The 25,396-nt window shown below is 44.7% G+C and overlaps 1 protein-coding gene across 3 annotated transcripts; it reads left to right on the plus strand.

The window, feature by feature from the left end:
• Positions 1 to 85: 85 nt before the first annotated feature.
• DERL1 (derlin 1) lies at positions 86 to 25,017 on the plus strand. Of its 3 annotated transcripts, none has more exons than XM_070802501.1 (8): positions 86 to 424; positions 10,010 to 10,121; positions 14,035 to 14,099; positions 15,111 to 15,137; positions 15,702 to 15,797; positions 17,290 to 17,342; positions 18,782 to 18,892; positions 22,746 to 25,017. In XM_070802501.1, the coding sequence occupies exons 1-8, from the start codon at positions 272 to 274 to the stop codon at positions 22,882 to 22,884; spliced, it is 756 nt and encodes a 251-aa protein (XP_070658602.1). In that variant the 5' UTR covers positions 86 to 271; the 3' UTR covers positions 22,885 to 25,017. The 3 variants fall into 3 exon arrangements, with proteins under 3 accessions (XP_070658602.1, XP_070658604.1, XP_070658603.1); XM_070802503.1 differs by lacking the exon at positions 86 to 424 and adding an exon at positions 611 to 746; XM_070802502.1 differs by lacking the exon at positions 86 to 424 and adding an exon at positions 805 to 947.
• The last annotated feature ends 379 nt before the right edge of the window (positions 25,018 to 25,396 follow it).

Here is a 25,396-nt window from a genome sequence, read left to right on the forward strand (position 1 = left end):
ACCCAGTGGTGAAAAACTACGCTTGCCCTTTAAGCGGCGGGGCTTCTAGTCAACTTCGTCGGCGGCCGCCGGAAGGGGAAGTTTCGCTGCCGAACTCTCCCTTGCTGGTCCGAATTCGGTGGCGCCACGTCCGCCGGTCCCCGCCTTCTGCACCGGGGGCTGGGGCGGCTTCCGCCTGGACATTTTCCACTCGCAGAGCAGGCCGCGTCGTGAGGGGGCCGGGACGGGGAGTCGGGCGGCTGTGCGCATCCCGGCCACCGAAGAGGCGAAGATGTCGGACATCGGGGACTGGTTTAGGAGCATCCCGACCATCACGCGCTATTGGTTCGCCGCCACTGTCGCGGTCCCCTTAGTCGGTAAACTCGGTCTTATCAGCCCGGCCTATTTCTTCCTCTGGCCCGAAGCCTTCCTCTATCGCTTCCAGGTACTGACCGACGACCGGGCAAGTGGCGCCTACAGACCCCAGGTGGCCCCGCCGCGGCGGAGCGTAGACTGGCCGGTTGCGGACGCGCGGTGCCTGGTGGGACTTGTAGTGCAGAGGCTCCCGCGGTTTAGGGCGGGGTCCTTTGGTCCGGGGGTCGGGTGGACGGACGGGTGGACTGCTGGCCAAGGGGTCCGAGCGTGGGCCTGGATTGCTGGAGACATGGAGGCTCCACGGTTTGGCCCGGTGGGAAGGGACTGATTTCGTCCTTCTGTTAAGATTGTGCTCCCCGCCCTCTGTGCCCCGAGAAGGCGGCAGTGGGAAGGTAAGACTGATAAGTTGTCGATCTGTGGTACGCCAGTGAGTGGCAGGCTGGGGCCACCTGGAGCACCTGCCCTCCGACCTCGCTCTGTCATCCACGTGGGTGGCATGTGGACGTCGCCTTGCTCAACCACCAGCCGAGTTCTTTTTATGTTAATGGAGTTTCTTCCCAGCAGGAGTGATTTGAAAGTCCGAGGTGCAAAGAGTGAGTCTGTTTATTTGTGTGTCTCCCAAGTCCTTAGTATCTGGCAGTCGTAGTTGAATTTATGAAGGACCTAGTAGAGTAAATTGCTCCAGAAATGGAATCTTTTTTTTTTTTAAGCATTCAGGAAACAGTCCAGGGTAATATTTCTGGTAAGCGAATATTAGTTTTCTGGAGGTTTATCTTTATTGACCGGATTCTGTGATTTAAATCTTTAATCAGTGCAGGTCTGATACTAAGATCTGACAGTAATTTCAACACATTGTTTGGACTGTGGGTAACACTCTCTTGTCTTCTCTCTCTTCCCTGGCTATTTATTAGTTTTCTTTGCTGGTTCCTCATCTTCCTGATCCTTAAATACTGTGGTGTACCCCAGGCCCTCTTTCCTGTATTCTCCCTAGCTGCAGGTGATCTCGTTTAGTTCATGGCTTTAAATCATTTCTACAAGCTGAAGTTTCTCAAATACAAATATACATACTTTGAGTCCAGATCTGTCTCACTTCCAGACTTGTACACCCAACCATATACTTGAAATGACTACTTAGATGACTAACAGACATCACACACTTAATGTGTCCAACACTATACCCTTTCCCCTAGAAGTAAATAGCAACTCCATTTTTATAGGAGCTCAAGCTAATAGTCATGGAGTCATCTTTGACTTCTCTCACATCCCACAGTCTGTTGGCAAATTCTGTTTACTTTTAACAAATATCCAGAATGCAGTCCCTTTTTATTCTCTGTTGCAAGCCATTATCATACCAGCCTTGTTCCTTTCAGTCTTAACTCTAGACAGTTAGAGTGATCCTTTTAAAACATAAACCCATGTCCTGTTGGTCTTCTGCCCAGATCCTTTTAATGTCTTCTCAACTGATTGAGTAAAGTTCAAGTCCTTTGGCCTGCACGGCCCCCTACTGCCTCTCTGAGCTCATCTCCTACTACTCTTCACCTTGTACATTAGGTTCCACAGTGGGATCTTTCCTGTTTCTTCAGCACCAAACTCCATCCCTCCTCAGGATATTTGCATGTGATGTTTCTCTGCTTGAGTACGATAGACATAGTGTACTTCCTTACCTCCTTCAAGTCTGCCCAAATGCCACCTTATTGACATTTATGATTGCTCTAAAATAGTGCCTCTCCTTCACTCTGTCTCCCTTACCCATAATTTTTCTTGCTGCATATCAGCCCTTGATGTTTGTCAGCCTGCTTCCCTTCAGAGAATAAAACTCCACGAGCACCACTTGTCTTGTGTACCACTGTCTTTGTTACCTGGATCCGTGTTTGGCACATAGCAAGTGCTTACTTATTGGTTGAATGCATGGAACCAGTGCTGGGCACTAGGGGTACAACAGTGAACAGGAAGAAAGTAAGAGAGAGGCATGCAATGGTGACTTTGATAGAGTATTCTAGAAAGGCCTCAGAGAATATATTTGAACTGAAATCTGAAAGATGAGCCAGTTTTGGGAAGATGTGGCTCTGGGGACAGTCTTGCAAGAAGAAGAAATAATAAGTGAAAGGCTTAGAGGCAGGAATTAGAATCAGGAAGAAGACTGAATGGTTAGGACAAAGTCAGTGGGAGGGATGAGGATTAGTAGGGAGGACAGAGAGATAGCCAGGGGTAAATACAATAAAGCAAAGATGGAAAAGTAGGCTGGGGCTCGATCGTATACGGCTTTGTGGTTGAACTTTAATTTGAAGGCACTAGAAAGGCAGAGCCTTTTGAGCAAAGGACTGAAATATTCTTTTGGCTACTCGTTGTGGGGTGAGGGGAGGCCCTAGTGGCTCAACAGTAAAGAATCTGCCTGCAATGCAGGATTTGATCCCTGCATCAGGAAGATTGCCTGGAGAAGGAAGTGGCATCCCACTCCACTATTCTTGCCAGGAATAATCCCATGGACAAAGGAGCCTGGAAGGCAACAGTCCCTGGGGTCGCAAGAGAGTCGGACACAACTTAGCGACTAAACAACTCTGTGGGATGGACTTGGTGTTGTGAATGGCGGCAAGGGAGGGCTAGGTAACGGGACCAGAGAGATAAGTCAAGTTAGATTGCAGGAAAGATGGTGATTTGGACCAGGGTGTCTCAGAGATAGAAGTGGATAGATTTGGGAGTTGGAGTGGGCAAGATTGCAGCCTAATGGATGCAAAGGGTGAATGGCTGAAGAAGCAGATCTCGAAGAGGTCACTGTTTTCACAGGAGCAACTGAGTGGCTGGTGGAGCTCTTTTCTGAGATTGGGAATGTTTAGAGAGGCCGAGTTTTGGGGGTGGAGGAGGGTATGATAGAGAGTTATATTTTGGCCATAGTAAGTCTAAAGATCCTGTAGGCATCCGGGTGAAGTTCAGTAAGGCAGTTGGGTATTAGAGTATGATCTGAGTGTGCAGCCAGAATTGCATATTCTTTTCTATTTGTTTTGGTGAAATGTTTGTTGCCTGGGTAAATGCTGTGCACTTTTGCCCAGTGGCATGTTAGGTAATGTGCAGTGGTCATAAATGATCGTAAATAGTAAATGGTCATAAATGAGAAGGGCCTGGTCAAAACTGGCTGTTCAGCTCTCCTTGCAAAACCTTGGTTACATCTGTAGTCAGCTTAGTAAAAGCAAGTCTTTCTAACAGACTGTGCCAAGTCGCTTCAGTTGTGTCCGACTCTTTGCAACCCCATGGACGGTAGCCCACCAGGCTCCTCTTCTGCGTTGGTAGGTGGGTTCTTTACCTGTAGCACCATCTGGGAAGCCCTCTAATAGATTCCAGGTGTATAATGTTAAAAACGGTGAACCGATCAGAAAGGTCATCATTCATGTCACACTTTGCCTAGTTTTCCTACCTTCCTTGGGTTATTTCTTGTGGGCTTGTTATCCTGAGAAGGGGGGGAAGCTGTTGGCAGGAGGCAGGACTGTGCACTGACTGCCCAGGTGTGGAGAGACCAGTATCTGTCCTTTCTTTCTGCTGCTCTGACTCCTGCTGTTTCTGAACAAGTTTAGCTTTCAGACCCACCTGGAGGAGCTCATTTCAGCTGAAGCAGTTGAAGGAAAAACCACATCTGAGAGACTGATGGATGGGGGCAAAGAGTGTGTTATGTGCTTTGTGCAAGAGGCTCATTTTTTTTCTTTAAAATCTGCATCTTTGAACAACTTGGGGATGGTCGATTTAAAATTGTGAATTCATGTTGGAAGTGAGAAAGGTTACTTTTCCTCCTCATCCGTGGGTTTCCTGTGAGAAGCTTGTTGATTTGGAACTCTAACATTTGTAATGTTAGTTCCTTAGTTTGGGTAGATGGAAAGGCATAGGTGTGTGTTAAGACTCATTGTACTGTTGTCCACAGTTCTTCATCCTTCACATCTCACACCCATCAGTCAGCTAGTCCACAGGGATGAAATGGCTCCATATTGGTCCCTGATTAACTGGAAGAGAGATGGCAATTTGCTGCTGCCCTTGTGGTTTCTGAAATGTCTTTCAGGGCTCCCTGCATGGGGATGTTTCATTTCTTTGGGCAAAATAACATCACCGCCTTACATCTGTGTTGGCTTCTTCCTAGTTTACCTCGTTGAGCCCCCACAGTCATCCTGAGGTCAGTGTTACCCCAGTTGATAGACAGCTGCTGTTTCAGTTTCTATTTTGGTGAGTTTCAGATAGTTCTCTTAACTCCTTTGCATAATATCTACCAAAATACACACTGAAGTATTTAACAAAACATTTTTGAGCGTGATTTCTTTCTAACCAGGCATAGCAAATTATTGTTCCTTTTCTGTGAGAGTAGAAAGACTGTGGATTTCAAGTAGTTCAGTCATGGTCCCCAGGCCTGGCTCAGCCCCCTTGCTAGCGGCGTGCCCCCAGGAAAGCTGTCCTTTTTGAATATTGGTTTCTTCACTGAAAGTGTGTTAGTCTCTCAGTCGTGTCTGACTCTTTGTGACCCCCATGGATTATATAGCCCACCAGGATCCTGGAATCCTGGTGGCAAGGGAATTGCCAGGATATCCTTGCCAGGATTCCCCAGGCAAGAATTCTGGAGTAGATTGCCATGTCCTTCTCCAGGGGATCTTCCCGACCCAGGAATCGAACCTGGGTCTCCCACATTGCAGGCAGATTCTGTACTGTCTGAGCCACCAGGGAAGCCCTCTCTTCACTGAAAGTGGGGATAATTTATAAGTTAACTCTGTTGTCACTCCATTGATTATGACATGCTCCTTTAATATTTTTTGGAAGAGTAGGAAAGTACAAATTACACTAAATGAATGTATTGATTATAAGGCACATCCTAATTTTGGGGAAAAAAATGATTATCTTCAAGTTGAGGAAAAATGTTATCTACTTCATGCCTCTCTTATATAAAACATGTAAAAATGTTTGTGAAGTGCCCAGTAAATAGTCTGGTGGATAATCCATTAAAAAATAGTGCCTATTTTTATTTATTAGCCAATTCCTGCCTTTGCTGCCTTCTCTCCTTGAGCAGTAATATTCTAATTTTAATTTGTAATTGAAATTTAACTATGTAACTGCTGAATTATTTTCCTGTCCTATTAAAAGCATCGTGACTGGAAATGAGAAGATACGAACTCTCAATTTTTCTTGTTTCCAGGAATAATAAGAACTGGCACCAGCCAAATCGGTGTTCGGGCCTGGTGCCATATTTGCCAGGCTTTTGCTCATGTTATTGCATTTAGCCTGATGACAGCAAGCCTAGCCGCCTGACACCTGAGTGTGTTGGGGAAGCATTATATAGACACATAACTGGGAGGGGAATGAACTTGGTCTGGGGGCTGAGCATAGAAGTAGCTTCAGGGTTTGGATTTAGAACTTTAGTGGCAAGTGTTGTGGTATGTACAGGTTTTAAATCTTTCCTTTGCAGCGCTCTCCACATTACATGGTTCTGCTGTGGTCTGTAGCTAAGGTTACCCATTAGCTCATAGCTTCATTTTTAAACTTTTTGTTGAGTTACAGTATACAGGCAGGATATGTGTGTATATATGGGCTTCCTTGGTGGCTCAGCTGGTAAAAAATCTGCCTGCAATGCGGGAGACCTGGATTCATTCCCTGGGTTGGGAAGATCCCCTGGAGAAGGCAAAGGCTACCCACTCCAGTATTCTGGCCAAGAGAATCCCATGGACTGTATAGTCCATGGGCTTGCAAAGAGTCGGACGCAACTCAACAACTTTGGCTTTCATGTATATGTGTAAAGTAATTGCCTTGTAGCTAGCAACCAGGTCAAGACACAGAATATTGCCAGCATCCCCCAAGACCTTCCTCCTGCTCCCTTCTGGTCACTCTCATCTCCAGGGGTAACTACTGTCTTGACTTTTGATACTGTAGATGGTTTTTGCCAATTTTCTTAACTTGTCCATAAATGAAATTACACAAGTATTTATTTTTGTGTGTCTAGCCTCTTTTCAGCAGTTTGAGAGTAACCCACATTGTTGTGTGTGGTTACAGATTGCTCATTCTTGTATTGTTCCCTTGTGTGAACACACCACCATTTATTTACCCTTTCTTCTGGTAAGAGGGTTTTAGGGGGAATTCTGGCTTTGGCTAGGATGAATAGTGAACACTTCTTGGTGAACATAAGCATACATCTATATCTAGGAGTAGAATTGATGACTCCTAATAGCTAGTCCACAATTGAAATTGAGTGGGTTTCATTTGTTTTTCTTGCCTGTCTAGTATTCCCTTCCCTATCCCCTTTCCCCCGCCCGCCCAAAAAAAAGGAAAAGCTGGAGTTTGCTAATACCAGCATTTGGCACATGGGGCTCTTCTTTCTTACTTACTTGATGACCCATGTAGAATTTTTTTTTTAACTCCAAATCAACCAGTCCTTACTGTTGCAGACAATTTTTTGTTTCTGATAGTATAAAAAAAAAAAAAAAAAAAACTACCCTAGACTCTGGATGGCATTTGTAATGTTTTCAGTAGCATGTTGGCACGTTGTTTGGGAGATTTTCATTCAAGGATGGTTGAACTAAACACTCATCAGAAGTCACTGGACCAGTAGCTGACGCTGATGAACAGTGTCTGGTGTTTCTTTGAAGGCCTCTATGCCAGGGAGCACATGGGCTTCTTGCCCCCATTAAGTGGGGAACTCTGGGCATGATACCATGATACCTCAACTCTAATGAGGGACCTAGCTTTCCTCTTGAAAAGGTGAGTGGTGATGTTTCCTGCCTTGGGGTTTCTGTGGAGTTAAAATAAGATGCTTGCCTGTAAATCCCATGCCCTTTTCACTGCCCCTGGCTGTGTCTTAGGGATCAGGGGATCAGTGCAGGCTTTCTAGGGTCTAAAAAGTGCCTTTACCACTCCCAGCCTTGAAAATAAAGCCATTTCCTTATACTAACTGTCTCCATACCCATTAGAGGAGAGGAGAGCATTTAGTTGGCTATGTTGTTCAATGGGGATTTCAAAAATATATTACATTGTGTCCTTCTGAAATGATGAACTATCTCCTGGTGTTTTCATATTATAATTTTAAAGTAATACAAAGATAATTCCAAGTCCCTTAGGTCAGTGAGAGCACGTATAACTCAAGGGTAAGCTTAATGAACTGGGAAAAAAAGTGCAGTATTTTGACAGTTGCTGATTTCCAAAGCACAGGTGCACACAGTGGCTGAAAATAGTGTTGTGTCGTCAGTGTTGATGAAAAATGTAGTTGGAAAAACCTGGAGGTGTCTTTTCCAAAATCAGGCCTTGAGTAACGTAGAAGAATGTGGGGGTAGATTAAAATGGGAATTTGTAAAAACCAGGTCAGCACGTGTCTTCTAAAAGATATTGTAATGATAGTAGTGCACCCACTTTTTTTTTTTTTGGTAAAGCACCTTTTTCATCTACTTTCTTAATTGCAAGCTTTGACAAAATCTGAGTCAAGGAAGGAGAGAGTCAAAGACAAATGTCACAGGTAGATGAAGATGCAAACTCAAAGGTCTAGACATTTCCAAGGCCCCACGGGTTCCTAAGAGCCAAGGACACAGCTCTCTTGCTTCTGGTCTTTTACCCCCAGTGTTTTTCTGAAGCAGAGAGTGTGAATTTGTGGGCTTGCTCTCAGTTCATTTGAGGATTCTACAAGCAGTATAGTAGTACTGAACATTTTTACCAATTTTAATTATACCTCGTAATAATGATGTCACTTGTGAGAGGCTTTGTAAAAATAGAGGCTTAGTGTCATAAACTCCCGAGTCTGGCTGTCTGGGACAAACTTTTCTTAGCTCTACCAATTATTAGCTATTGCTTAACCTTTTTTCATCCTGTTGCCTCATCTATAAAATCCACCTCTTGAATTAGGGCATGCACGTGAACATAATAGCACATTATTATTTTTTTTTAAGCCATTGACCAAAATGGATAAAACCAAAGAGGATATCATTCCTCCTTTACCATGGAAACTGTGGCTGAAGAATGATAACATGTAAGCCCTGGCTGAAATCTCTTGTCTTTTCAGATCATTTCCAGGGCTCTTTCTGTCTGACTGTTCTGTTTCTGTGATAAAATTGTGAATAAACCCAAATGAATTTTAACCTGTGTTGTTTTACTGGTTTAAGCACAAGGTTGCTGGAAAGTGACTTTTCACGGTATGAAAAGTGCATTTTCCCCCACTAGGAATGAAGCTCAGAGGGTTACAGTCCTGTACTTGGAGAATGTGACCTGCCAGCCATGCCTGGCCAGGCCCCACAACGAATGCCCTCTGATCCAGCCACACCCAGATTATTAGCCGTACCCATTCATTTATTGTGCTCTCACAGTTCTTTGAGAGTTTGTACTCATTTTTCTGAGACTAGGGTTCCCTTCCTTGTGCCCACTCTTGCTTCTTTGAACAGGCTCCCCATTATTGAGACCTCCTTGATATAGGGACCCCGTCTTTCATACTCATGCAGTAAGACACACAGCCGTCAAGCCAAAAGCCAGTGTTATGTTGGCTTTTCCAAAAGTCTGGGAAGGCTGCCATCTTCAGCCACTACTATTTGATGTTCTGGAGGTGTTAGCCAGTAAATTAGACAAGAATAAGATACACAATGTTATTTACAGGCTTCCCTGATAGCTCAGTTGGTAAAGAATCTGCCTGCAAGGCAAGAGACCCTGGTTTGATTCCTGGGTCGGGAAGATCTGCTGGAGAAGGGATAGGCTACCCTACTCCAGTATTCTTGGGCTTTCCTTGTGGCTCAGCTGGTAAAGAATCTGCCTGTAGTGTGGGAGACCTGGGTTCAATCTCTGGGTTGAGCAGATCCCCTGGAGAAGGGAAAGGCTATCTGCCCTAGTATTCTGGCCTGGAGAATTCCATGGACTTTATAGTCCATGGGTTCACAAAGAGTTGGATATGACTGAGTGACTTTCACTTTCACTCAGAGTTGAGTACTTGGACTGCATTGAGAGCTTGGGGTCTTAACCAGTGGACCACCAGGGAAGTCCTGATACTGTAATTCAATTTTAAAATTTTTATTTATTTATTTTTGGCCACAGTATTCAGAATCTTGGGCTTCCGGTGGCGCTAGTGGTAAAGAACCCGCCTGCTAATTAATGCAGGAGATGTAAGATGCTGGGTTGGGTAGATCCCCTGGAGAAGGGCATGGCACCCCACTCCAGTATTCTTGCCTGGAGAGTCCCATGGACAGAAGAGCCTGGCAGGCTGCGGTTCAGGGGGTCATAAGTGTCAGACACGACTGAAGCTCTTAGTATGCAGTGCACATTTGAAATCTTAGTTCCCCCAACCAGGGATTGGATCCACACCCCCTTCAGTGGAAGCGCAGGTTCTTAACCACTGGACCACCAGGGACGTGGCCTATAATTCATTTGTGATAGGCATAGCTGTAAGCCTGATCCTAGTAAGGATTAGCCATGTACTTCTGTTGTATTGTTTTCAATTTGTCTAGAAGTATTTATTGTTTGTTAAATGATGCCATCTTAACTCCATGGACTTGCAGGTTGATGGGACTGTAGCTGATAAAACTTTTCAGTTGTTTTCTTAAATTATATTGGTGGTAGCTCTTATCACTGAGGAGAATGTTTTGCAAGGGTTAATTTTGTTTAGTTAAAAGGAAAAAAAAACCCTCAGCTTAGAGAAACTAACAGCTGTGTTTTATTTTGATCTGGACAGATTTGGAGGCCAATCACTGCCACCTTTTACTTCCCTGTGGGTCCAGGCACTGGATTTCTTTATTTGGTCAATTTATACTTCTTATATCAGTACTCTACTCGACTCGAAACAGGTATGTCACCCCTGGTTTTTTTAAGTGTTGTTTTTGTCTGTTTTGCTAATCCGTGTATTTATGTAGTGGAGGCATTTTGAGGGCAGTTAGCATATATAAAGAAATGACTCAGGACTTGCCTGGTGGTCCAGTGGTTAGGAGTGAGCGCTTTCATTGCAGGGGGCCCAGGTTTAATCCCTGGTCAGGGAACTAAGATCCCACAAGCCACGCAGTATGGCCAAAAAAAAAAAAAAAAAAGAAATGGCCTAATGATGTAAACGTTCAGTAAGTAGTAACTCTGCCAGAACTCTACAAGGCACTTAGATTGTTTGATTTTTAATCCCCACAGGAGCATCATGGGGTGTCGGCAGCAGCGTCACCATTTTATAGGTGACAGAGATACAAGGGCAGAAGTTCCCACATTGTGTTCATATCCTGAGTGGCTAGGTGGTTTACCTCTCACTTATCGTGACATCTCCCTCATTTCTGTCACATGGCAATCCCTGTTTTTTAAGGCACATTTGGGCTGAAGTGTATACATCTCCTAAATTGGTGTTGAAAAACACTACCTTATTGCAAGTAAAAGCCTAGACTTCTCTGTAAGTGAAACACTCAACTTTTTTTTTTATTATTATTAATTTACTTTAATTGGAGGCTAATTACTTTACAATATTGTGATTTTTGCCATACATTGACATAAATCAGTCATGAGGAAACACTCAACTTTTAAAAAATATATAGCTAGGATTTATTTATTTTTTGCCATACTGCGTGGCATATGGGATCTTAGTCCCCCAACCAGGGATTGAATCCTGGTCCCCTGCATTGGAAGTGTGGAGTCTTAACCACTGGACTGCCCGGGAAGTCCTGAGAGTCATTTTTAAAAATATACTTATTTATTTCGGCTGTGTTGGGTCTGAGCTGCGGAATGTGGGCTCTCTAGCTGTGGCATGTGGGCTTAGATGCCCCACAGCATGTAAGATCTTAGTTCCCTGACCAGGAATCGAACCCATGTCCCTCGAATTGGAAGGCAAATTCTCAACCACTAGACCCCCAGGGAAGTCCCCCGAGAGGCATTTTTAAAAACAACCTTATTGGCCTATAATTCATATACAGTTCTACCCATTAAGGTGTATAACTCAATGGATGTTCACAGAGCTGTGCAGTCATTGCTGTAATGCGTTTTAGAACATTTCATCACTCTACCCGTTCCCCATTTCTACTCAGTCTCATTTCCCCTGACCCTGCTGCGGCCCTCAGGCAACCACTAACCTGTGTTCTGCTTCTTTAGGTTTGCCTCTTAGGAATTTCTTATAAATGGGATCATATAATCTGCAGTCTTTTGTATGACTGACTTCTTTGACTTAACGTGGTGTTTTCAAGGTTCTTCCGTGTAGTATTTATGATTAGTACTTCATTCCTTTTTTTTTTAATTTTAAAAATAATTAAAAAAAAAAAATTTACCTGGCTGTACTGGGTCTTAGTTGCAGCATTCGAGATCTTTAGTTGTGCCACGTGGGATCTAGCTCTCCAACCGGGGATGGAACTGGAGCTCCCTGCATTGGGAGTGCAGAGTCTTAATTGGGAGTCCAGTCTTCTCTAGACCACGAGGGAAGTCCCTCTTCATTTCTTCTTATTGCCAGGTCAAGATGCTGTCGCATGGATTTACCACATTTCGTTGTTCCATTCATAAGCTGAGGGACATTTGACTTGTTTTCTCTTCTTTGCTGTTATGAATAATGCTATACCAGCATTCATGTAGAGAGGAACTTTTGAGATCTTTCAGTTTAACCCTCTCAATTCACAGACAAGAAAACCATGGTCTGGAGCCGTGGTGACATGCCCCACAGGTCACAAAGCCATTTGAGAAACATAGCTAGGACTGGAGCCCAGTTTACTGACCCCTGTCTGCCTTCCACCATACAGTTTCAAGATAACATTGCGACAAAATGTTTGCCACCTGCATTTTTTCCTGCTTGGCTATTTTAAGTCTCTAGCAGTGTTGGCTGGTTTATAAGGATTCTGATGTGAAACTAGAAGACTGCAATTTGAGGACCAGTTAATTTGTAAATTTCCAGTTGCAAGCTTGCCAAATAATACAGTACTGTAGTTTATGTAATTACAGCATTTTACATATTCAATCTAAAGAATCCTTAGAAATCACAAAGCCAAAACCACAGCAAAAGCAGCACAGCTGTTACTAGAATTTAGAGATTTTGTGAAGAGTTTCAGCTCTGATACATCATCCTGATCCCCTCCCATTAAGCATCCTTAAAACTGTGGCTAGAGTGTGCCTTTGAGGTGGGGTCGGGGGTGGATAAGGAAAAGAGAAGCGACTTTGGCCTGAAATCTAGTTTCTTTTAGGTAGATTTTCTTTCTGCCTTTCTGATACTTGTTAGGTTGTTATTGTTACTTTATTTTTGTCTGTTTATTGGCTGCGGTGAGTCCTCGTAGCTGCGCTTGGGCTTTCTGTAGTTGTGGCAAGCAGGGGCAACTTCGCTGTGGTGCGTGGACTTCTCACTGCGGTGGCTTCTCTAGGCAGCCCACGGGCCTAGAGCATGTGGGCTCAGTAGTTGTGGCACAGGCTTAGCTGCCCCATGGCATGTGGGATCTTCCCAGACCAGGGATCTAACCAGTGTACCCTGCGGTGGCAGGCAGATTCCTTACTGTTGGATCACAAGGGAAGCCCAAATTTATTGTTTAATTAAAAAATTTTAGGTTTTAAAGGCTGGTTTCCATTTATAGTTATTAGAAAATATTGGCTACATTTCCCACGTTGCACAGAACCCCCTTGAGCCTGTTTTACACCTAGCAGTGTGTGCCTTCTGCCCCTCAGCTTCATATTGCCCCCCACAACTAGTAACCACCAGTTTGTCCTCTGCCTCGGCGAGTCTGCTTCTCTTCTGTTATATTCACTAGTTTCTTACATTTTTTAGCTTGTTAGGATTGTTTTTAAACAGTGGACTTTGTATCATGTCATTGTGATGGGGTGTGGAGGGGAGGGGAAGTGGCCGAGATAGAGGGACCTTGGCCTCATTCGATTCTTTCCTCTGCCCCTCTCCTAGTCTGCCAGTGGGAGGCGTGAGGACCATCCTCAGAAGGGAAAGCGGGGCTGATGTCCATTCTTCGGCCCGTAATAAGACAGAGCCCAGGACGTGGTGTAGCACAAATAACCCTTAACTAGTAGTTAGGCTTCACTCTGCTTCTAAAAGCCAGGTGGCTTTGGTCAGGTAGCTGTACTTCCTCGTCTGTAAAAAGGGGTTATAAGTCTTCTCCTTCTCCCTCACTTGGGGGAGGAGGAGGAAGAATCAAGGCTGCGGAAAGGTGTGGCTTTGCGCTACTCTCCCCACCATCGTTGTCTTTTGCTAGAGTGTGAGCTCCTGGAAGATGGAGACTGAATCGTCTCAGTAAACCCAGTGCCGGACCGAGAGGTAGCGTGTGTGTGTGTGAGTACAGCCTCGTGGGGAGGAGTCACAACGGTAGGCAGTATGGACGTGATTCCTCCCGATAGAGCTTACGGGCAAGTGGGTGAAGAAGGGATGAGCCAGGCAATCACAAATGCGCCTCCATCTCGTGATGGGAGCTGAGAAGGAAAGTCCAGCAAGCAGGCTGTGAGGGGCTTCGCAGTAGCTGTGACCTGACTGTCCTCCCTTTGGATCTCTTCTGGCTCCTGCCAGTTGAGCAGAGCATGTAACGGACTGGAATTCAGTCAAGAGGGCACAGATTAGCCTCGATTCCCAGGTGACTTTCCTCCACGGCTTTACTGCAGACGTGGTTTTAGGCTGTAAAAAAATGTTCTTTTGCTTCCGAGGAGTGATTTAAAAATATTCTCATGTTTTTGCTTCCTCTATAGTTTTTTGAAGTATTTCTCAACATTGAAGTTCCTTTGTTCTGGAATTCCGAACCATGACATTTGACTTATTTTTGTTTCCAGGAGCTTTTGATGGGAGGCCAGCAGACTATTTATTCATGCTCCTCTTCAACTGGATTTGCATCGTGGTATCCTTTCATCTGTTATTTGGGGCCAGAAATAACCAGTTGTTTTTTTTTTCAGGTTTGGGAAATAGGCAGGAATCTGTAGAACATTTCCAGTGGTAGTTATTTGCATCTTTATTTACTGTAGTTAATGATTAAGAATCATTAAATCTTTCCAGTAGCGGTTGTAAATCACATAGTCCCAGAGTGATGCCTTCTCTTGCTGTTGTCTTTGTGGGGTTTTTCCACATTTGGTTGACTTTGATTACCGTCCCCTCTTCTCGTTCCCAGTTCTCTGTGTTCTCGGGTGTGCCAGCTTGTTGACTGCAGCACAAAGAGATTCTGTGCCGTGAGACAGCTTTCGAAAGCTGCGGTCCTTATCAGAAAACTAATTTACAGCCAGCATCCCTTCCTGACTTCAGTGCCGTCCGGTACCTCAGTCCCTCTGTGAGGGCCCGGCGGGCCTCTCTGCTTGCTGTGTATCAGCTGCGGGTGTCAGCAGCTTTGCGGCTTGCAGACCTTCCCAGGTGGTGAGTGCGGCAGAAGGGGCTTGTCGGCTCCAGCCCGGTGCAGAGTTGGGGAGCTAAGAATGGCTCTGGGGCTCAGCGTCCACTGAAACCTGACCAAGAGCCTGAAAAGTGTGGCACTTTGCACGCCCTTTCCCCTCTTCTAAGGGAAGATAAAAAGCTTGTTTTGGACTTCACCTGTGCTGGGGAGCCCTGAATGAGAGTAGAAGCATTAGCTATTTCAGGGGGCACAGGCCCCTCCATCTCCTAATTGCAGTGGCAAGGCACAGAGGACACAGGCGACCAAACTGAATCATGGGCCAAAGCAGTTAATTTCTAGTTTCTTCATCATTGGAGAGTCTAATAGTGTGCTCACAGTGACGGTGATTAGATACCTTTGTGTTCTGGGATGTTTTAAGCAACCTGAACAATAGAGAAGGGTTTTTCCTTCTGGAAACTGGAATGAAATGAACTTTTATTAGGTGTGGAATGCTGTGTTTGTGTCTGATCTTTAACTTGACGAACCAAGATTACTGGCTTAGCAATGGATATGCAGGTAAGTGTCCCTTGAAACTGTTTGCCCTTTAGTATGTTTCAGATTTATTGTTAATGTCCTTCGACAGAAGTTTAAACTTCGAAAGAAGTTTCACTTGTATTACATTGCATTAATTATATGGTATTTTGAAGATTCTAACGTGAGTTACCTAAATCATTACTTTCCTTGCTCATTTCTGGCTTCTTTATTAAGTGTGAACATTGAGAATGATGGTTATCCATTATTTTCTGTGCGTGTACATGGATGTGTATTTTTTAAAAATAGAGAATACACCAAAAGTAAAGCTTTTTGCATATTTTTTTCAAGTAACAGAACTTGACCCTGGTATTTCTGAATCTATCCCAAATAATGTAATTGTATTTTATTAGAGGATTTTAAAGCATGCATTGCATGTTTAAGTAAAAGGGCTGATTTATAATTGTGGTGAGTTGAATTTCTTTTCTGCATTTTGAATAGCCATGTGAGAATTTATTTGGAGGAGAGAGGTTAAAAACAAAAAAGATGGATTCACGCTAAGCCTCTGTTTTTAGCCTTATCTTTACATGTTCACTTCTTTTGTTGCAGTTGCTGATGATTCCTCTGATCATGTCAGTACTTTATGTCTGGGCGCAGCTGAATCGAGACATGATTGTGTCATTTTGGTTTGGAACACGATTTAAGGTACTCTAACCTAGTTGGGAAAATTGCCTTTTCATCTGTCTCTGCAGAGATCTCGCTTTTCCGCCCAGAGGTGTACTTTCTGACATGTCCGGCAGAGGTCACTGCAGAGCAGTAAACCATCAGCAGGCCCCTTCTCCCCTCCTCAGCTCCCCTGGATTTCTTTAGTCAATCCCACCTCCTTTGCTGACCTCACTCTCTCTGGACCTCAGGCCCCTCAGGCATGTGTCCTGAGTGATCTCATGGATGTGAGTGTGGTAGAGGGAGGGAAGGAAGGATACTCAGATGGAGCCCTCCCTTTAAAAATCTCTTCTTAATCATTCCCGTTAGGTATTTTACACTTAAGCTGAAACAGATTGGGTTTTTGCCCCCCCAACACTTCCCTCTGTGCCTCCTCTCACAATTTTCCACCTGTAACATCGTTTTGATTTTCTTCCTCGTGTAAATCCTGCCCATTCTTAATCTGAGTTGGGACTGAACATATTTCTTCCTCTCCTGCCTGGAACTGGTCTTGCCTTTGTCTTCTGAAATATTTTGTGTTCTTCTTACAGTCCTTACCACATTCTGCCTTCAAGTTATTGATATGTAACCCTCTCTTTCCAAGTTTGTGATATTTTTGTAACTTCTTTAGTTCTTAAGTATGATGTCTTGACTCTGTTAAGGGGTGTTAACCTCAAGTAAACAGGCCGCCAGATGTATCTCCAGACAAGACGAGTTTACTGGGGACCGGTAGAGAGCTTCTATAGCCATGGCAAGCCACATCCTAGTCCCTGCAGCCGGTGATAGGAGAGTGCTTTTATAGAGAGAGGAAAAGGAAGTCAAGAGGGCTGTGATAAACAAAGCTTTTCATTGGCTGAATCCTTATAAGGAAAGAAGTCTGTCTTCCTGTTGGGCTCAGCTGTTGAAACAGGACGTGAGAGCTCCCCCTTCTGGTCTCCCAACCCTACTTAATTGAGGTTTCTGTTCATAAATTTTTCACAGGGGCTCAAATGTTGAATGCATCTGGAGAGCTGTCTTATTTAGGAGAGTAATAGTTCAAGGTACTGATGTATAATTTGATAAGAATTCAAAGTAACCGTGAAATACGTAAAAGGAGACTCTAAAACAATGAGCTGTTTTATAGTTGATTGGTAACAATTAGCTGGCTGGAGCCTTCCTGTGAATCTTATTGTGGACCATTTTTTTATTAGCATCCACAGGCCATTCATCTACTTTCTAAAGCTGTTTGTTATAATTCAGCAGGTCCTGTATTGTATCTGAAAACTATGAGCAAAGTACTGTCTCTCCAGTTGCTAACATATGAATAAGTATAATTTTAGATGGGACGTTTCAAGTATACTAGGAGTGATGCTAGATTGAGCTAAGGAATTTCTGCAGTGACTTTTCCAAAGGATGTATAAAAACCCTTGTCAGGACAACCTTACCCAGTTCAGCCCCCTGGCAACTGTATCCTCTGCAGGTGTAGTTATTCATGTTTCTGTATATTCTCTCCTAGGCTTGTTATTTACCTTGGGTTATCCTTGGATTCAACTATATCATTGGAGGCTCGTAAGTGATAGTAGATTTATTTAATTTCAAATTAACCCTTGGAAGACTTCCATTATTCTTTATGTTCCTTCCCTAATCTTTATAACACGTTGAAGATTCTCAGCATTGATGATGCTTTTGAAATAATTTCATTTGGATGTAATCAATTAAAATCGCAGGGCTTTAGGCACATTTAGCACTGAATGGTTTTTTGTTGCTGTTAGTTTGTTGTCATAGGATAGCTTCCATATATGTGTTTTCAAATAAATATTTATTTCTGGATTCACTGTCCAGATTGAGCAAGTATAGACCTAATTTTATCTGAGCTGTCTCCTCTGTGCATAAAATTCATATTTTAATTTTTAAGGCATTTCCAAAACGCCTTGGAAACTGCTCACCAGTCACAAGAATGCACAGATTCTCAGATGGGAAGTTTTGTCAGTGGTTTGATAGTACGAAAGTTTGGGCCAAACGGTCAGATTTCTAGTCTGGAATTAGACCTGAGGCTTAGGAAAACCTTGAAAGGATCCATTCAGAATTTCGGAAGGAGGATTTCAAGATGTGGCTCTTCTAAGAACTCCCATTTCTTACACTTCAAAATATTTTTAATGTTTTAAAACAGATTTTGATAGTACTAGTTCTTAACCTGGTGATGTCTTTGCTCTCTGGGGTTCTAACTTCGGCTGCGTATCCCTAGGCAGAAGGGAATGAATTGGGTAAACAGACTCTGTTAGAGCAGAGCAAGTCCTGGGCTTTGGTCTGGGAGCAGTTGTAGAAACTGATGAGTCCCTAACAGGAAGGATGTTGCAGGTGGAGACGGAGAAGGATGTGTAATGGTGAGTGGATCTGTAAAACCTTGAAGTGGCTTATATGTCAGCCATGGGAAAACTGAAGAAGGGCCATGCTTATTTTAGGTTTACAAGGTGAAGCTCAGCTTTCCAGAGTGATCTCTGTGGTGTCCTACAGTCGGGGACACAAGAGGCGAGGGAGACGTGATCCATGGCTCCAGGAACAGGAGGAGCGGACATTTTTCATTCTTCCTTGCTCCTGTGACTCTCTCTTGCCAGCCGTCAAATATACCCCTGTTTTGCAAATACGGTGTTTGTGACTGAAAGCGTTCAGAAGCTTACAACTTCCCCCCACCCCCCCACCCCTTCCTGACGCAGGAAAGTAGCAAAAACAATGTTTTGAGAATGGGCTGGGGCTTGAAAAGATGTCAGAGAGGCAGCTGGCCTTGAAGAGCCCAGACACCATTGGTTCAAGAGGATCGATTTTGCTTCTCATTCAGAATGTGCACGCCCCTCAGACTGCACAAGGGCTCACTGTTGAGCTGTCACAGACTCCCAGGACCAGAAATGAGCTGCCACGAGGGATCTCTTCTCCCTGCTATTAGTTAAAACTTGCTGCGGCTCACTTTACTGCTTGAATGTCTTAAAACTCATCTGGCTCTCTGTTTGCAGGGTCATCAATGAGCTAATTGGAAATCTTGTCGGACATCTTTATTTCTTCCTCATGTTCAGATACCCGATGGACTTGGGAGGGAGGAATTTTCTATCCACACCTCAGTTTTTGTAAGTGCTTCTACCCCGTCTTGTTTGACAGTGCCCACGGTCGTCTGCCTCCCGATAAAGACTCCATGAGGGGTAGGAGTTCCCTCTTTGTCTGATGGGGAAAGGGTGAGCCAGCCAGGGACTTGCCTTGGTCACTCCAAGCTGAGGCCCGCTCTTCTCCTGGAATCTTCTTCGATCTATAAAACCCCGAAATGGCCTGTATGTCAGCCATGGGAAAACTTAAGAAGGGCTGTGTTTATTTTAGGATTGCAAGGTGAAGGTCAGCTTTCTAGAGTGACCTCTGTAGTCTCTTACAGTCAGGGACACAAGAGCCTGAATCCAGGCTCCAGGAGAAGAACAGGGAGCTGTGGGCTCTGTTGAGCGCGCGGGGCGCTCATGTGTGGCTCCAGTATGAGCATTAGGGGGCCAGGGTGACAGAGGTGCCAGTTTTACCCAAGATTTCAGCTGAGGAAGGTGTAAGAGGGTAAGTAGGTCCACCGGTTAGCAGTTTAAAGCATTTGTATATTTAGTATCACAGACCAGAACGTTTTGAGGGCTTCGCAGTGTTACAGTGAGAGGCTGGAGGGCTGTGTCCTGCTGCCTGTCCTGTTAGCAGGGTGTACTTAGGGAGGAGGCTGAGGGCCCATCTTTGATTTGGAGGCAGACTTGGGTCGGAGTCCCATTCCCCTCATCGACCAGTTTGGATATTGGGAAAGTGACTGAGTAAATTCCCCCCAGCTTTCTTTCGAGTCTGTGAGTTGAGGGGTGGCCCCGTCTCGCAGGACGGCCGGAAGTGGGGTTCACCCTCGCCAGCACAGTAGTGGGTGCTCAGTAAACGTAAGCTCTCTCAGCCTCACTCCTGAAGTTGGGGCAGGGTGAGGGGCGGGATTCTGATGCACACTCCCACCCACTCAGAGATGCTGACACACTTAAGTGTGTAAGCAGTGTGACCATCCTGTCAGGGAACCAAATGGCTGTTGGAGACGGGACCAGTAAATCGCCATCTGGTGTCGCAGCCAGCCTGACAGTCTCTCCTGATCTCTGGTCGGGCATATGTGGTGATAGCTTGCACTTAGAAGCTTAAAAAAAAAAAAAAAAGTGAAAAAAACCCTTTTCACGTCTTGCTCATTTTAATGTTGTGCAGTTCGCCATTCTTCCAAGGGGCCAATGAGGCCAGTGAAACGTGAGTGCCTCCCCCTGCCCTCACTGTCATAGGCTAGAGGAAGGTATTTGAAAATCCTTCATTGTGAAATATACAGAGAAGTAACACTATTGTTGTGTATGTGTGTCTTTTTCTTCGTTTTTCCCCCCCCTTCATTAAGAGCATGAAAAGAAACTTGTTTCTCGTCTGAGTCTTGAGTTGCCTTCAGGCTAAAAAAAAAACTGATGACCAATCTGCTTTCTAATTATCAAAGGACACAATAACAGCAGGCTTGGATTTTTAATCTAGGTTTATCAAGTCTGATGGCAGATGCATCATTAAAAAACAAAACTTGTTGCTTTGGGGGGCAGCCAAGAGTTATTTTACTTTAAACGGCTGTATTCTGATGTAATGGCTTGGAGACATTTCTCAGTTGTGGGCAACAACATGTATGCGATTCTAGTGGCAAAACCAGCAGCCCACTGGAGCCTGCCTTCCTCATGAGCTTTCCCTGTTGGTGGAAGCCCTTCTGTGAAATTTTGCATAAAGATCAGATGACAAAATGTAGCTCCTTACAGAAGCAGTAACTGCTTTGAAATTATCATAAATCTTTGTTGATTATGTATAATTGGGTATCTTTTTATACTAATTACTTGCATTTAATTTCACTATCTGTTTAAGCAGTGGCGATGGCTTCCATATTGTCTCAGAGTCAGAAGCAAAGCAAGACAGCCCTGGCGTTGCCTTTTTTAAGTCTTCCAATTTATTATATACTTTGGAGGAATGTTATTTGTGCCAGAACGTTATGAATGTTGGGAAACCAGTGCTTGGAAATACATGTTGATTTAATGATCAAGCTGAATTTGTTTAAAAGGGAAGATGTGAATTATAGAATTCTAAGATGTATCACTGTTTTGCATTCTGCTTAGAAACGTAGACAGGGACTTCCCTAGCAGTCCAGTGGTTAAGAAAACGCACTGCCCTGCAGGCGGCAGGGCTTCGATCCCCAGTTGGGGAGCTAAGGTCCCACTCGCTTAGAGGTAAGGCCAAAAAAATAAAAGGTAGACGGATCCTCTTCCGTTGTTTTTGTTTTTACAAGGCGATTAATTGTCTTTCTGCAGAGGGAACGTACAGCTAACAGGGTTGATGTGTAAAGACACGAGGACTTTGGTCACTAACTGCTGTCGTCTGAATCAAGCGCTCTATGCTATGGGTGGCGGCAGGTGCGGGCTGTGGGACGGGGTGTGAGCTTGAGGCAGGCTGCCTGGGTTTGAATCCTGCTTGTCACTTCAGAAGAGCTCGACTCAATTCTGCCTCAGTTTTCCCATCTATAAAATGGGGTAATAGTAGTACCTGTTGTAGGGCAGTTGTGAAGATGAGATGCGTTTTTAAACAAGCAGTACCCAATGTGAGGGAAATGCCTTATGATAAGGTTGAGCTCCTCAGGCTTCCTGCTGTGGGCAGGTCACCCCTCGTGGTTTGTTTTTGGTGCCAAGTGAAAGTAAAGTTGCTCAGTCACGTCTGACTCTTTGCGACCCCATGGACTGTAGCCTACCAATCTCCTCAATCCATGGAATTTTCCAGGCAAGAGTACTGGAGTGGGTTGCCATTTCCTTGTCCGGGGATCTTCCCGACCCAGGGATTGAACCTGGGTCTCCCGCACTGCAGGCAGATGCTTTACCATCTGAGCCACCAGGGAAGCCCTTGGTGCCATGAGGGGTTTAAAACGGGATATCAGATCACAGTCTCTGTGCTTCAAGCCAAAAATCAAAGCATCAGGATCTGATAAGTGGAACAGGTGAAAATAGATGCTCAGTTGACTAATAATCAAGGAAGGGAAATTGTTGGAAAAACTACTGAGAGCATAGAGTCCTGGGTTTACATTTTCTTAGCTGTTCTGTGACTCTGAATTTATTAATATGTAAGTTGGGAAATCAGCTAACCTTTTTGGGCCTCAGCTTCAGGCCCAATGAGATGGAAAGAATGCAGTTGAAGGACACACAATGAATGAACTTGAACACATGCCCGAACTCCAAGACAGAAAGCCGCCTTCTCCACTGTCTCTTGATGGCCGCAAAGAACCCAGTTGCATCATGGAGATGCCGTGAGGCGCTCAGACACTCTGGTTGCGGATTTGTCCTTGGAACTGAATTTACTTAGGGCCCTTTGAGCAAGCTAGCTACGTATTTATATAAACCAAAATGCTATATAGATGGTTCTTTCTGGTTGCTGGGCTTGTGGGTGTTGACGTTTTTGTTTCCATACTTACTGTTCCCACATAAATTGCTTTTGTAATCAGGAAAAAAAAAATTCAGAGTGTGAAGTTAGTGTGAAACCTTAGTTAAAAAAAAAATCATAAAAAGTGAGTGCCTTCTGTGGTCAGGGCATGGAGTCCACCGGGACTTTGGACTGTAGCCCACCAGGCTCCTCTGTCCACGGAATTTTCCAGGCAAGAATACTGGAGGGGATCCTCCAGGGGATCTTCCTCCAGGGGATCTTCCCGACCCAGGGATCGAATCTGTGGCTCCTGCGTTGCAGGTGAATTCTTTACCCACTGAGCCATCAGACAGAGTTAAATGAGACATTGTCCTCAGCCTCTCCGTGGCCACAGATGAACGTAATTCGATGTGACAGATGCCATGGGAACCCCGGGGAGGGAGATAAGGATGGACAACTACGTGGAAATGACTTTGTGGTTTTCTCTCATTTTGTGTCTCGTCCACTCTGCTCCAGGTACCGTTGGCTACCCAGCAGGAGAGGAGGGGTGTCGGGGTTTGGCGTGCCCCCAGCTAGCATGAGGCGAGCGGCCGATCAGAACGGCGGAGGCGGTCGACACAACTGGGGCCAGGGCTTTCGGCTCGGGGACCAGTGAAGGAGCGGCCTCCGCCTGCCCACCAGCCTCTCCACTCAGATGACGTTTCCTCCCAGCTCGGGGTGACCTTCACCACTGAGTTCTAGCTGATGCTGTTGGATCTGACCCACACTGAATGTAGTCTTTCAGAACAAGACAACAGTTTTTTAAATCCTGGGGAAAAAAAAAAAGTGTTCCTCGAGTTTCATGATTCTCATTCAAGTCCTTACTGCTAAGAAGAACAAATTATCAACTGTGCAAATTTCAGAACTGGCCGTATTACCATTATTATTAGTATTATTTTTGATGTCTTTTTTTCCTTTTCCATCTGAGTGATGGGTTTTGGCAGGTCCGACTCTGCCGGCAGCAAGCTGGGTGTCTGGCATTGGGTCACCAGACCCCTGTCCACCGGGCTCTTACCTCTTCCTCACACACACGTCTCCTTCCTCCTTTTTCCCTCTCCCACATTCCCAGCTAGAGGAGTCTGCCCGTAAAATGGTTCTGCCTCTGACCAGCTCTTTATTTATTGACCTTTGCCACAGCTTGGCCACAGAGACTTGTTCACAGCATTTTGCAGTGGCAGAACCGTAACCCTAGGGCAGAAGCCAGAGCAGTGGACGAAGAGCTCCCTCGGCCTTTGGAGTTGCCGTGACCTGCTGTCAGTTGTCACCGTTTGCCACCTCATCAGCTATTTTGATTAAAAAAATAAAAGCGCCGCTGAGTCAGCGAGGACTCCAGATCGGTATTAATGGGGCACGAGAGGCCCTGCTAGGTGTTCTTTAATCCCAAGTTAAGCGATCAAAACTAGTGGGGTTGCACCTTTCATAGGGGTAGGCATCTTGTGTAGGGCGCTGTGTGTACCCAGAGTAGTGGGTTTGCATTGTGCTAGAAAATTCCAGCTCACATTGGCCACAGGGAGAAGCTCTTGTGGCATCTGGTCATTAATCCTGCTTTGTTCTCATTCTGGGTATATGTTTATTGAGTGGAGGGGAGAACTTTAAACCCTATTTAAGTTGTCTTTTTTTGGGGGGGATAAACCAGCCCCCCGTCTTCACCCCCATGGCCATATGCTTCAGTTAGTTGTGAGGAGGGTGCAGCTCCTTGTATGTAGATCTTATTTCAGGAGGTGTTATAAGCACATCTAAGTGAATCACGTAATTCTGGGTTGTAATGGCTTTAGACACATCTGTGTTTGAAGGGCTTTTTTATTTCGAGTCATGAAGGTACATCAGACCAACTTCAACACCCACAAGTCTTCCCCCCCTCCCCCCCGAAGGTGGGCTTTTTCCATCAGAGCTAGGCTTGTCACCAAATAGTTTTTATTTTGAAGGCTATGATGTTCAGCACAGTTTTCTCATTTTATATTTTTATTCTGAAAGTGAACTGCTTAGGAGCAGTGCTGAGAGGCTGCCATACTCCTAGTCAACTAAAAAGTCTCTGGACGTTGGCCGCGTGGTTCTGTATGGAAGCACTGTGCACTCATAGGATGACTCTGAAGCAGTGATGTGTGTTATTCTAGGAAATGGCGATTTGAAAACATCTCCTCGGTTTTCATGAGGCTTGTTTGCGTGTACCTCTCCATATTTAATTTATATGATAACACAGGAGACGGGGAGAACATGAACCCCAGCTGTCACGTGTTCTGCTGTTGACCTGTGGCCACAATAAAATTTACTTGTGAAATTTTAAAAGCCCTTCTTCCTATTATGTCGCCCTAGCACCCACCAAGCAGGAGTGGAGACTCTGTGTGTGTGTGTGTGTGTGTGTGTGTGTGTGTGTGTGTGTGTGTGTGTAAGAAGAATCTCATGGTAAGTGAGCTAGTTTCCTGCACGCCCTCTCAGCAGCTCAAATGCCCAAGAGCAAGAGTCTTTCTGAAGGTTCCAAGTGTTGTTTAGAATTCTTCAAGGCCAAGTGTTCACTACGTTCTTCCATTCAAGCAAATTTAAGAAGCTGATAATCGTATTAATTTTTGTCTGGATTACCTCGGAATAATTTTTGCCATGCGAGCTATTTGAGATTTGCTTTGGCAAGGCGAGACGTGACAGTGGATTCTCTTTGTGAAAGGGAAAAGAAATCCTGATTTTGTATAGAGATTCTTTTTTTGTAACTAATCTTTTTATTGGCAAAAACTATAAATTAAAATGTACAACCTGATGGTCGTCTGTCTTAAGTTTCCGTATCGCTGCTCTGCTGCCTCTTCTAGATGGGATGTGGTTTATGTAGCCTGTCATCTCTTGGTGTCCAGTGTGTGTTGCTGTGATAGCGACACAGCAAACATTTTTGTAGCTACTTTGGTTCACGTGCTGGAAAATACCTGTAGGATTCATTCTTGGAAGCAGGGTTTATAGGTTTTCATTATAATGAAGCAGGATGGGGCTTCCCTGGTGGCTCATGGTAAAGAGTCTGCCTGCCAGTGTAGAAGACACGGGTTCAATCCCTGATCAGGGAAGATCCCACCTGCCACAGAGCAGCTAAACCCATCCACCACAGTTACTGAGCCTGTGCTCTATAGTGCTGTATAGAGCCCAGGAAC

This window comes from Bos indicus, chromosome 14 (genome assembly GCF_029378745.1).
Source record: "Bos indicus isolate NIAB-ARS_2022 breed Sahiwal x Tharparkar chromosome 14, NIAB-ARS_B.indTharparkar_mat_pri_1.0, whole genome shotgun sequence".
NCBI classification, from domain to species: domain Eukaryota; kingdom Metazoa; phylum Chordata; class Mammalia; order Artiodactyla; family Bovidae; genus Bos; species Bos indicus.